The sequence below is a fragment of the Dromaius novaehollandiae genome, chromosome 15 (genome assembly GCF_036370855.1).
Source record: "Dromaius novaehollandiae isolate bDroNov1 chromosome 15, bDroNov1.hap1, whole genome shotgun sequence".
NCBI lineage: Eukaryota > Metazoa > Chordata > Aves > Casuariiformes > Dromaiidae > Dromaius > Dromaius novaehollandiae.
Window position 1 is genome coordinate 696,493 of NC_088112.1, and position 13,432 is coordinate 709,924.

Sequence of the window (13,432 nt, forward strand, 5' to 3'; positions counted from 1 at the left end):
TCATTTTGATTGACAGTGTAATAAAACACAGTAAAATAAAACTTGAGAAAGGAATTAGCTTGCTCTTAACAGTACTGATCAAAACTAGATTCTAAAGGATACAAACACTGCTCCACATAATGCACTCACGCCTCAGCGGTGAGAGGAAAGACAGTAAAAATCTAATAATTTAAAGTGACCATTAAGCAGTGGCAGGTCCTTGCCTATAAAAAGCTTATGTATTCTAATTTATATTTCTTTTGTCAACATTTCAGGCTTTGCTCCTCACTGTGGGGTACTTCACTGATTATCACCTTTTATCACTATGTACTTTAGTTTTTTTGTTTATTTGTTTTTTTAAATCCCTTCCCCTGCTTGATAAAGACAAAAAAAAAAAATCTATCACACCTACAGTAGAGTGTCTCCTGGCTGGAACCTAACACTGAACTGAACAAAGTGCGCAAGATGTGCCAAGAAATAAAAGCAATTAACACAATTGTCTTCCCTGGTAGGAACCTACCATTAAGAACAAAAACTTTAAAAAATTTCTTCTTCCGATCTTGAGAGAAAAAAGCTTAAGCCCCTACATAAGAACTAATGCGTCCTGAAAAAGGTATAGTCACTAAGAGCAGAAGTGCACTATAATAACACAAATTTGTTTATACTTACAAATATAAACCTCAAGAATAAGGCTTAAGTGAAGTCCAGATCTGAGTTTAAGTAACTTAAAGAGGATGCTGAAAATTTTCAGGTTCAATGATAAACTTTGCTGGCATTCTTACCATTTTTCTAAGAACAAATGAACACTAGCAGCTACAGTACTAGCACTACAAGCTGCCAGTAAGACTTTTTTTTTTTTTTTTTTAGTAAAAGAAACAGCTCACACCATTGAACTGCAAAGACAGGAAGTACTTCCTAAACTAAAGGCTAAAGTGCAGAGTATCCAAAGTATGCTCCTGAGCAACATGGAGGACAAAGGTATCATTTACTTTTAACTGTTTAAAAACCATACAATTCTATTCCTGTGGCTGATGAAGTTTTATCTCTTGCTGCACAGTATCAGAAAAGTAAAAGTAGTTGCATTAAAAAAAGTTATGGTTAAATGTATTGCGAAAAACAGACAAACACTGTGAAAGCAATATGCAAAAAAACAAGAATTGCAAGAAAGAAAAGACTTCTAGGACAAAGAAAAGAGATCATATTATGTTGGTCATTTAAAAGGCATTCGCTTAGTTTAACTTTTGAAAAAGAGAACACAAAAGAATATCAGAGAGACTTATGGTGTTCAGAGATGAACAATGAACTAGAGAGATAGGAGCTGCTAGTACTAACACATTTTAAACACAGAGCAGTGGAGCAGATAAGTTTTCATCCACGAGAGTTTGGGAATAATAAACTGGCATAATAAATAAAGGAATGCAGAATATATCCTTCTAAGCACTAAAACTTACAGAACATACCAAAATTAAAGACAATCAATTGTCAGAAGTGTAAGCTGCAGCTAAAATTTTCATTTAATGAATCAAGGATTAGCCAATAAGAACATTTATACTTTTAGACCAAACAGAATATTCAGGGTTTTTTTTTTAATGCTTCTTTCACATGTCTTTTCATACTCACATACAAATCTTAATTCCTAAAAATCTTGTTCTTGCTCTCTAAGCATAAATACCTTAGTACTTTTTGATAATGAAGTTTGAAACCTAAAGTATATTCCCCACAAGATATAGCAGAAGTCTTACCAAATCAGCACCAGCTTGAAGCAACACATCTGCAACATCAGTATGTCCATTTTCACAGGCATAGGTCAAAGCTGTATCTCCTGTTGCTGTGGTGGCATGAACATTAGCTCCTAGAAACACAGCATTAGTTATTTTTTATTGGACTTCTCCTTATGAAGTACTTCATATCAGATGAATACAAAATCAAGGGACTTTCCAGCCATGACAACAGCTATGTCCTACGGACCAACAGCTTCCACAGCCCAAGGGCATTGCTCCAAAGAGAAGGGATAAGCCAAGGCCTGGAAAAGTCATGACTGACAATCTAAGCATATAAACCTATATGCTCACTTATTCCTACTTTCCCCCTACAGCAATGAAAGTTTCAGTTGTTATGACAAACAAAAATGAATCCAGAAACTTATCTAGACTATTCATCTGACAGGGAGCTGCATGCCAAGGAAAACCAACTGAAATGTATTTTATTAGATAAGTATTAATACTACATGATCGTACATTTCTACAAGTTTCATCTCTTCCCTGCTCTTTAAAACCATTTTAGCGTTAAAATAATGACTAGCTTCATATATGTGTGCTACATGAAAACTATGCATGCCTCTTACTATCTAATGTATTCTTCTTCTACAAAAATGCCAGTGTGATTAGCCATTTTCTTATTTTCAAAGCCTGAGACATATTTAGAGACTCACTGATGCCAAAATGAGGCTCCTCAATTAACTTTTTACACTATCAGTAGAACTGAAGTGTGAGCAGAGTTCCAAGTGAGCTGGCGACTGGTGTCACATGCTGGTATCATTGCACAAAGAGACACAGTTGTTACTGTCCCTCGATGACCAATGAACATTACTTTCTAGAATTACAAATCCAGCCACTTTTACGCTTATTCTTAGGAAAGAGAGCATATCAAATAAATAACTTCGCATTACAAGGAAAACTTCCAAAAGGCAGCCCTCCCCCCCTTCCTTTTTTTCAGCAGTCGCACTATAATTTGTCTCTACCAACTTCAAAACTGACAGATGAACACTGAAGTCTCATTTCACCCCCAACTCCAGCAGGATTATTTAACTTTATCCTACTTTAAAGAAATTCAGCACATTCCAGAATCTGTGTTGCACACTGTTTCCCAGGGCCCAATTTCTAATGTACTGGTTATTCAGGGAGAGTATCTGTCTGCAGATAATAAGGCTCAGTCAAAACAGGAGTAGCATGTAAAAACAAGCATTGTCTGTATTAACATTTTGTCCTAAATGCAGTTAGCTGGAAACAATCTTCCTAATGAATGATGATATTTTGTGGAGATGAAACAGAATCCAACACTCTATAAGGCTCTTTCCCCTGTTAACAGTATCAAACAATGCAAACACAGAACATGCAATTTTTTTCTTTTTGTTAAGTCCATGAAAATACAGTTTCTTGTTACAACACTACCATCATCAAATGTCTGCTAAATCATATAGAACATTGATGCTACACTGTCTGTGGGTCACATCATCCGTATTGTACACATACCTGCTGCCAGCAAGTATTTCACCAGTTCAAGATGACCCTCTTGAGCAGCTTCCATCAAAGGTGTTGAGCAACCGAGTTCTATATCGGCTCCTGCCTTAATAAGGAAGTCAGCTACTTCAGAAAACCCTCCACAACATGCCAGAGTAAGAGCAGTTTCCTGTGTTTCTTCTGTCTGTGCATTTATATTTGCCCCTAGGAAACAAAACAGCTGTTAATTTTACTGACTGGACACGGGGTGGGAAGGTGAATGCTTATCACCTCTGTAATTTCGGTGCTCTAGCTTTGTTTTGTAATTACAGCACTAAGCAGTGACAACCATGTGCTAAATCATAAGAGTTTGAACTCTACAGAGTACTTAATGAAGAACAGTCAACACTGCATCCCTCTTAGAGAACACTAAAGAAATGAGATTGTTATTACTCCATTATCTCACCTTGTGCCAGTAACAAGGCCACCATCTCCTCATGGCCTTCTCGAGCAGCTTCCATTAGAGGAGTGTAACCTTCATCGTTAACTTCTTCCAGGTTTGCTCCCCTTTCTATCAGGAGAGCTGCTAGCTCTACATGTCCACCACAAGCAGCCAGAGTGAGTGGGGATTCAAAGGAATCTGCAGGCATATTCACTTGAGCACCACTGTCTAAAAGCAAGCGAGCTACTTCTACGTGTCCATCCTACAAGGCAGAAGTGAAAACATCAAAATTAGACACACCAAGTCATTAAATACAGTAGTTACAATTACTATTGTACTAGATCTGAAAATGATTTAGAGGGCTTTTCTTGTTTTGTTATGGTAGTTCCATTTATGACAATTATGGCAACGCTTGAATTAAACTGACATTTAGATTTCCACTCACACTTTGCTAGATTTAAATGCATCAGAAACAAAAGCTAGGAGTTTTTTTTTCTTTTTTGGGAAAGGGCACTTTCTTAAATATCCAGCAAAACACCTGGGACACAAGAGTAATACAGACAGCAAACAAGTACCATAAATAGACCCACTGCATGACTAACTCCCAAAACAAGTATTAGTAGAAAAAAATTCTTCATAATTGATTCATGGCTTCTACAGACAAACAGCTCCAACAGACAGATTCCAGATCCTGGGAAGGTGCAGTAATTACAGAGAAACTGAAATAAGTTACAGTGAGGTAGGAAAAAGGAAGGGAGACTGGAATAAATTAAAAGTGCCTTGGGGTAAATGAATCTTTGTCATATAGGGAAGAGAACTAGGATTGCCAAAGAAGTCCATTTGAGCCCTTTCGAAAAAACATACAAACATAGGCGTTCGCTTCTCAATAAACTATTACTATACTGCTGGAAGTTGCTTGGAAGAGAACGTGTACCAAAAATTCACATTTCAGCTAAGATGTGATTTGTAGAGAGCCACAATACTTTTGAGAAAGGGAAATGTGCAAAGAGGTTTTGACATTAGGAAAAAAGAAACACCCACATACGGCACCTCGCTCTCACGTAACTTACAGTAACTGAACCCAAACTTGTTGAAATGGAAGCATACTAGTAAGTAAAACATATCTTTAAGGGGGAAGGTCAAGTCATGAAAAGAATGCAATTGCTCAGTGAGATATGGGAGTTTGGAGGGACTAATTAGAAAGTGTTTAATACAAGACCTTTCTTCAACATACACACTTAATAGGATAACCTAAGGATGAAAAGGAAACTCTTGATGCCTTGAACGTTCCAGATGTGTAGGTATTAGCTACATCTCCTTGGACGTTCCATTTACCATCCAAGGAAATACTGAGTTTTTCTGGAAGGAAAAACTGTGAGCCGACTTTGATGATACGGCAACGCCAGCACAGCTTTGTTTCCCGATACAGTGGTTCTCCAGCAATTTGACAGTTAACCTGGATTAATTGCTTAGTCTCAACGTGTGCTGACCAGATATTCCTAGTGCTCCCACAGAAAGACATAAGAAAGTCCAACCACAAGGGCAAAAAGCAGATGTATTTTCTGCCCTTCAAGGTTATCCAACTTTATTTAGATTTTTTTCAAGAAATTAGCATAAGACCACCTCTCCTTCCCAGGTTAGAGACAGACTTGTCTGGGCTAGGGCACAGACACCTAGCAGTGATTCAAGAGTGGAATTCTCAGCCATATTACAGATTAATTGCTAAAATCTGAGAACCTCTCATCTATCAAGAACCGCATCTTCAAGCGAACTTCTTCCCCCTTTTGACCTCATGGGAATTGTCAGACGGTAACTCAAACAGTTAACAGCTGTAGAAGAGGAGGAAGTGGAATACCAAGCAGGCAAGTCCTGCCAAAGCTTGTCTCAGTTAAGTTGACTATGAAGCAGGTAGTAGATAACTTGAGACTTGACAACACCCATGTCTGTAAATTAGAGTTGCAGGCTGTTGTTCTTGGAGAAGCTAGCTAAAAGCCAACAAAGTCTTCTAACTAAGGTTAGTATCCTAACCATAGCACTCCGACTTAACCAGAACACAGTACTGAAACTCTCAGAGGCACTTACAACCTAATCAATGAACAGAGACCAGGCATCTCATCTTCCTGTTATGACCTTGCATCATTCACTGGTCTGTAAACAGTGAAGACAGGCAGAAGTCAAAAGAACGTGCTCAAATGGTTCCCTTCTGGAAGGGCACAGTCAAAAGACAATGGCAAGGAACAAATTCCATCACTAGACTTGGAGCTGGGACTTCAAGGGATCAACTTTCTCCCTAGTGCTTTTGAAACACACTGAGAATTCACATTCAGTAATGCAAACTGGTCTGAAATACCTCAGAGCTAGCAATGTGCAGGAGACCTACACAACTTTATTCTTCTCCAAGGAAGATACTTCATAGCCAGCATGTCACACCACTGCTCAGACTGTATCATGCAAAAAGTAGAAAGGTGACTAAGTCTTAAACAGAACAGAGTGGGCAGATGAAATCATCCATTCTGCAGTCATGCTGCAGCCTCCTTCAGTTGACAGCACATACCCCCCACTGTTAGGTCCTTCTGAATTACATATTGACACTAGTCTCTCACACGGGGAAGAGTACTCAAGGATACTACCAGCATCGCGCTATCAGAAGACTTCAACCCAGCCTGACCTGACCTTGGTCACTCACATCATTATCTCACAACTGCACTAAAAGAATAGCTGAGCCTTCAGCTCTCAGAAGACTAGTGAAACACTACAGCCTATCTTTTGAGGACTATATAGGATAATAGAAGCAAATTAAGCTTTCCTCCATTCTCTGTGCTTTCTATGAAAACAAAATCCCTGTTCTTTTCTCCAAGAAGATCCACAGCTTGAAGAACAGATAAAAGATCACCTATGGCTCTGGACAAAAACAAACAGATATGCTCTGACACAACAGAGCACTTAATATTAAGATGAAGCTCTTAGAAAGAGAGGGTTTTTTAATGGCTGCTTTGAAATTATATTAATTGCCCAGGAATTCACTAAGCTACTTTTGGTCTACCTTTTAAAGAAAAGGTCACAGCACCATTTACACCTAACACATACATATTTCCTGCATGGTGAAGGGATACACGTAATGCATTAGTCATCCAGGTCAATGCACTTCTGCAAGGCTTATACCTTCCAGATTATGATCTGTAAGACCTTATTTAAAAGAGCTAGTTTCCCACTTTTGTCTTTATAAACTGCAAAAGAAAAGGTGACTTGCACTCATTATCTTACGGCACTGCAAATTAGATACCTCTACACTTCACACAGAGAGCATTTAAAACAACACATCACACATCCAGAAGTTAGAATAATTCTTTCCTATGGCCAGTCAGAGGCTTAGAAGCTGGCTACTTGTGGTAGTTAACTATAGCAATGGCTTTCTTACGATAACCAAAATACTCTATGTCTGCAGACAGAAGACAGCTTGTTAACAAAGACTCACTTTATCATCCCCTTTACTTCTCTCACTGGAAAGGAAGCAGTACAAATAAAGGCTACTTACCATGCAGGCCTCCATTAGCGCTGTGTGCATCTCATCTGTTTTATGTTCTTGATCAGCTCCAGCTTCAAGCAAAAAACGAACCATATCTAAATGGCCTTCAAATGAAACAGATCAAAACAAATAAGAATGTAATATTACAAGGTTTCAGTAGCACAGAATAAAACACCTAATGTTGATCATTTAGATTTTCATAGTTTGCCATTACAGTTTAAACAAGTTTTAATTTGCAACCTCAACTGTTTTTAAAATACTAAAACAAATACCAATGCAAAATGGATAGTCAGCCATAAGACAGCAACCATCCCCAAAGATACTGCCCTACCAAGAAGTGATAACACACCTCTCACTAATTCAAATTCACACAACAGGAACCTTTCCTTGAGACTTCAAGTTATTAAAAAAGACCATGCTCGTTCTTTATTCAGCTGTATAGTGACATATGATTTCAGTGTTCCAAACAGCATATATTTTGAAGGGGGGGGGGGGGGAGGGAAGGGAGAAAGAAAACTACCTTCTAAATATAATTAAGTTCATAGCTGCATAAACCTAAGCTTTTTAATCACAGTACTCACTTTTGAGAACTCTAAGATGCACACGTCATGTTGCATTATGTTATTTGACACTATTTTTTAAAAGCTTCTACTGAATTTTACTAAAATTTGTTTTTACTTCAACTGATCAAACATTTCTCAAAATAAACCCCAAAGCCAAACATATTTAAGGACTATATTATGGTGTCCATCACTTTAGCCTCTATGTCCCTTACAAGTAACACATTTTTATCCTCCCAATGGACATCCTCCTACAAGATAAAACTTTTTGTTTTATGTAACAAACTGATAGGAAAACAAGGTAGCTCAACAACCTTGCCAAAGATAATACAGAAAATCTCTAGTCTATGAAAATCTCTTATTATATCACTCTTCCTATTAAGTTTTACATTAGAAAAACTAAGAATACCCATCCAATACATCCAGGAGTACTATTACTGAAAATTCTCTGTCGTGTACTACTATATACTGCAGCAAATCCATGACAGATTCAGATCCAAGTTTTCAGAGAGGTTCTACATAGCATGTATCCTCAGATTTTCACCAGAGAGGCAAAACCTGCAGCTACTGTGACAATGATCTGCATCCTTACAGCTTCTATTAGGAGGAGAAAAACAGTTGTTGGAAATTTTATAGAGGTCTTTTGGGAAGAAAAAGTTTTGGAAGCACAGATAACCATTGCACTAAGTTATTTTATAAAGAAACTTCAAACATCTGCCAAATTTAAAAAAAGCAGCTAAAACAAAAAAAAAAGTCCTTACAGCTTCCATAACAATTCATAAGTGTCCCTCAAAATTATACTGGAGGAAAAGTATTCAGTAATAAATACTGACATTTTTTCCATCAGGAATTCTAGGAACATCTGTTGTAACTCCACACTGTCCTAGCAAACAATAGAGATGTTTTCAGAACATTAAGACAGCTGTTGAGGGGAACAAGAATGACAAGGGGGACCGTTGGGTGGGCATCAGGAGGTAGTGGGAAAGGAAGATGACGACTGAGATGGTGTCAAAGCACAAGTCTGGGTATGAGTTTGTGGCTGGCTGCGTCCAATGTGTTGAACATATGTCCAAATGTGATGGACAAATAGCATCCATGTGGCCAGAAAGTCAATTAACAGGACTGAGATCTTAAAAGTACACTTTTGTTGTTAGAATAATAATGATATTTATCCATCCTAGTGCACAGGCTTAATACCATTCCACCAAAATTAAATATTTCCTGACGTAGACTTGAAAACTAAATCTAGCATTCCAAAACAGTTAAGAAGAAGTTCAATCAAGGTTTGTCTGGAAACTTCAATTAGACAAACACTTAGCAATGCTGCAAATAAATTCCAACAAAGACACAAAACAAGGCAAGAGATAAAAGTTTCTTCAAACAAACATTTCAATATCATACCTTTGTAGCACGCAAGTGTAAGTGCACTTTCTTTGAACTCGTTGGAGTGAGTATTGATTCCTGCACCATATTCCAGCAATACTCTTGCAACCTCAACATGACCTGCACTGGCTGCTTCCATTAAGGGGGTATGCCCATTCTCATTGTGGTCTTCTATATTAGCACCTGCTTTCAATAGCACCTTCACTATGTCAACAAATCCCCCAGCACAGGCATAAGTGAGTGCTGTGTTCCCTGTGGAAGAGAAATTGATATGAAACTCCCCTCCATCACCCACCTCACCCACCCCAAATACAGAAAAGGAAGTTAGATTTTAAAAACGCTGAACAAAACCAAGTGTTTAGCATTAACAGCAGCCTTTTACCTGACAGTAATGTTACGCTAGCCAATAATTTCAGGTTAGGTATAAAATCCCATCAAAACTGATGTGAAAGAGTTCTAATACTAAGCCAATATTTAAAAAAAAAAAAAATCTTGGCTTATAATTGTTTCCTACTTCAGCACAGAGAAAGGTCAAAGACATCAATGAATAATCTTCACGTTCAGCGTAAAAGGATTTTTTTTTTCCCCCTAAGTACTCTGTGATCCCTTGAAAGGCTTTTATTGGCTGGATGAAAATAAACTATTACATTTTAAAACATGGGTTCTGAAAATGAGAGAGAATCACATATGGCTCATTTTAATTTTTACAGTCAGTTTTAAGCTATTTTATAGTCAACAGCTTTAATTAATGTGGCTAACCATCAAGACAAAAAGCACATTGCAAAATTCAAACATCTGAAACTTTTAAAAAATTGAACAATAATTGAACTGTATCTTAAGATTAGTAAAATTAAACTGAAGGTTAATACTTTCAACAAGGTTAGTTACAGTTATCGATCAAAGAATTGTCTTTCCTTTTCAGTAAATAGCCATATACCAAAAGAACTGATCGTGACCGAATATGTTCCAAGGGCTTCTTACCAGACAATTTTGGATTATATGAATGAGAAAAGCTAAACTTCATGCATTTTCCTGGTCATCTTACAATGAAGTGGTTTTCAGAGGAATAACACTTTTCATTACAGTCAACATTAAGAGCTATCATAAGAACCTTATTTGGCCATTATCAAATACAACCATCTGACCTGCTCTTAGTAGTTCCCGTCATATCTTTTTATAAATAAAACTATCAAACACTTAAAAAACATAGATGCTCAGAACAGTAGCATGTGGCTTATATGCTACTATCCTTAATTTTTCCAGTTCCTGCTCCCCAGTTACCTGTTGAAGACTGGGCGTTGACATCTGCACAATGAACAAGGAGAAGTTTAACAATATCTACATAGCCTCCGCTGGCAGCTGCCATTAAGGGAGTTATGTCTCCTTTATTCCCTCGATCTTCAACATTTGCATGCATTGCTAGTAGCACCTGAAAGAGAGAGTTGACTTCAATGAATAAATTGCAACACCTACATTTTGCTTTTAGTTCAAAGGGGTTTAAGAATGATTCCCCAATAAGCCATTGCACCCCCTTGCAGCAATACCCCTAGTAGTGAAGAACAATGGTCCTCTCTAGGACCATTTAGAATTACTACCCATACTGTGCTCTGCTTTAAAAAAATGCTGTTTTTCTAGATGACTTGCTCATAGCTGTTCAAGCCAACATTAAGTTCCAGTGCAATACTGACATTTTCAAATGTCACAAGGCAATTTACAAACTAGAATGATAACAGAGACATGACAAACTTGCATTAATGACCACAGCACAGACTAGTTTAAGCTTAAAAGTCAGTAGTTTTCTCTCTGTATGCTCCCCTGGCATCAAAACTTCCAGCTGGGCACTTTGAGAATCATCGCAAGCATCTTCAAAGAAGATATACAAAAGCATAAAGGCAGTCCCAAAACCAATACACTGTTGATACAGATGTGATTCAAAAAAAAATATATATCTAATTTTGAGTGATTGAGACATGAGTTGAAGTATGTAACCACTAGTGTCTTTATTTCACCACTAATTTAGATCCTTTTGCAATGTCTGCCTGGCAGAACAGCTTGACTGCATCTAGAACAATGCCAGAAAAGCAGAGACATACTATTAAAAAAAACACAAGATACATTCTTCAGACAAGTCCCTTAAACATAAAGGCATAAGATGGCATAGCCCGTTAAAAAAGATGACCAATAACAGAAACCCACACAAAGTAAACCATATTAACTAAGGTTCCAGTTTAGATGATAAAACTTACTTTAATTAGAACAGCTACAATCTTCAGCTATCAAAGAATCCCTTTACACAATATTTCATAAAGGTTTAGCTGTGACTCTATATGTTACTTACTTGTGCCAATTCATAATACCCAGCTGAACAGGCCAAGCAAAGGAGACTCTCCCCTTCTTCAGTATGTTCATTTACACTTCTTCCTTCATCCAGCAGCTTCCGGACAGCATTTACATCCCCATCTGAGCATGCTTCTGCCAAACTGCGACTGGAAAATCAGTAACCACAAAATAAGCTCAAAATAAATCTGCAGGAGATGGCCATCTCCTTTAGGCAAGAAGCAAGTCTCTACTTTAACACTCATGGCTTTAGTACAAAGCTTTAATAGAAAATGCACCTTGCAGAATTTTTTTAAAATACATATATAAGAAGATACACAAGATGCACCATCTGTATGAGAGATATGCCAATTTCACAGGAGAAATGGAAATAATGACCTTGCTTATGTCTAAATCAACTCCTGTTCTCATCACCTTCCAACTTCGATAATAAGCTCTCATACAGACTTCTGGTGCAGAGAAGAGTATTTGAACCTCAGCAATTTGTGGTGTTTGCAAAATACAGAGGTAGACCTCACTGATGCTATACATAGCCTGTGTGCACATGGCACTCCGCCAACAAGCTATGATCGTGACAAACTATTGACTACAGGCACCAAGGCAAATTCCTAGTACAGAAAAAGTCAAAGTGAACAGCCCAGTATCACAGAGAGCAAGAACGCCGCACTCTGCAACAAGCCAAACTTCCAGACCATTGTCTCTCTTGCAGCGAGACGATTTCCTTCTCTGCACTGCCCCAAAGCTCGCTTCTTTTAATTGGAAACAGGGATTTCTTAATTTAAGCAGACATTTTAAACCAAGAAAAATCCTTACCACACCTAATGACCTAATCTTCAAGAAAGGAGAAGAGCATTACAAGGGTTTCATCTGTGTTTCTTTTCATACATTAAACTTTTTAACAACTTTTAACAGCAATAGCAACATAAATCCTATATGGAAAACTAATAAGCTAGCCATTAAAAAAAAAAAAGCTAGATAAGTAACTACAAACTAAGCATCTGGAAGGAAAATACAAGCCATATCCCCAGTTCTTGGCATCTAAAAGCTCAGGAAATCTGTAATCACTACTTTAACTATCATTAACCTTTGCAGTGAAGAGATGGCCCCCTATGACCTAAGAAAGCACACTAAACAAATCCAGAAAAAGAGGGTGAGCTGAGTTTCAATTGATTTCAAACCAAATCATCTGCCCTTTCAATCTTTTTCTACACTGCGGGGAAAAAACAGAAGAGTAATTCTGACAGCGATGACAGCTGCTAAAGCACTTCTAAACATAGATAAGAGTACCCAGCATCAGTTACACTTATCTAAATGATGATTTATTCTTATTTAGAAAATATACACAGAGAAACACAGCCCCTGAGCCATTAGGATCCAAACTACAATTAATGCTTTGGTGAGAGAGGCAAAGGGAGAAAATCTTCTATTATAAACAGCACACAACTGTAGGTGATCCATTGTAGGTTCGCTATAAGTTCAGACGCATTAAGAACCTCAAACTTCTACTTTTCTTTTTGAAAATATCAGTTCACTCTATAATTTCTCATCTCTGAAGATGAAACTGCCTTCAGCACCTATACAGTCCCTATTTTGAAAGAATATTTCATTTTAGAGTATATGGTAAATGAGTTTAACACTCTAGCATCTGCTAGATAACAAGCTGAGAACTGACCTGACGAGAACGTCCAGTATCTGAACACCTACATTTGCATTATAACCCCTGTAAGCATCTTAACAAAAATAATATTTTGTGCATCTTTATTATTTGGCTACTTAGTCAAGCTTGTACAATGAAGCAATGGCTGCAGGACACTATCAAACCTGCCACCTTCTCCTCAAAGGTAACATAGGAAAGCCGTGCACTCATGACCCAGGCAGTCAAAAAGCCTTGCTGTAACCTACATGTAATCAGGCTTTTACAGAATGAGTTCCTACATTCAGCTGGGAGGAAAGGGTGGACATTCAGGCACTTCTGCCCACACAAACT

The 13,432-nt window shown here is 37.7% G+C and overlaps 1 protein-coding gene across 17 annotated transcripts in view; it reads right to left on the minus strand.

Moving 5' to 3' along the window:
• Positions 1–13,432, minus strand: part of ANKHD1 (ankyrin repeat and KH domain containing 1) — a 126,278-nt gene that overhangs the window by 65,529 nt on the left and 47,317 nt on the right. For all 17 annotated transcript variants that reach the window (XM_064520708.1, XM_064520710.1, XM_064520705.1 and 14 more), the window contains 7 exons: positions 11,447–11,594; positions 10,390–10,537; positions 9,127–9,360; positions 7,175–7,269; positions 3,664–3,901; positions 3,231–3,422; positions 1,722–1,831 (listed from right to left, as the gene is read on the minus strand). In XM_064520708.1, the coding sequence (XP_064376778.1) occupies positions 1,722–1,831; positions 3,231–3,422; positions 3,664–3,901; positions 7,175–7,269; positions 9,127–9,360; positions 10,390–10,537; positions 11,447–11,594 (1,165 nt within the window). The remainder of the gene's footprint in view (positions 1–1,721; positions 1,832–3,230; positions 3,423–3,663; positions 3,902–7,174; positions 7,270–9,126; positions 9,361–10,389; positions 10,538–11,446; positions 11,595–13,432) is intronic.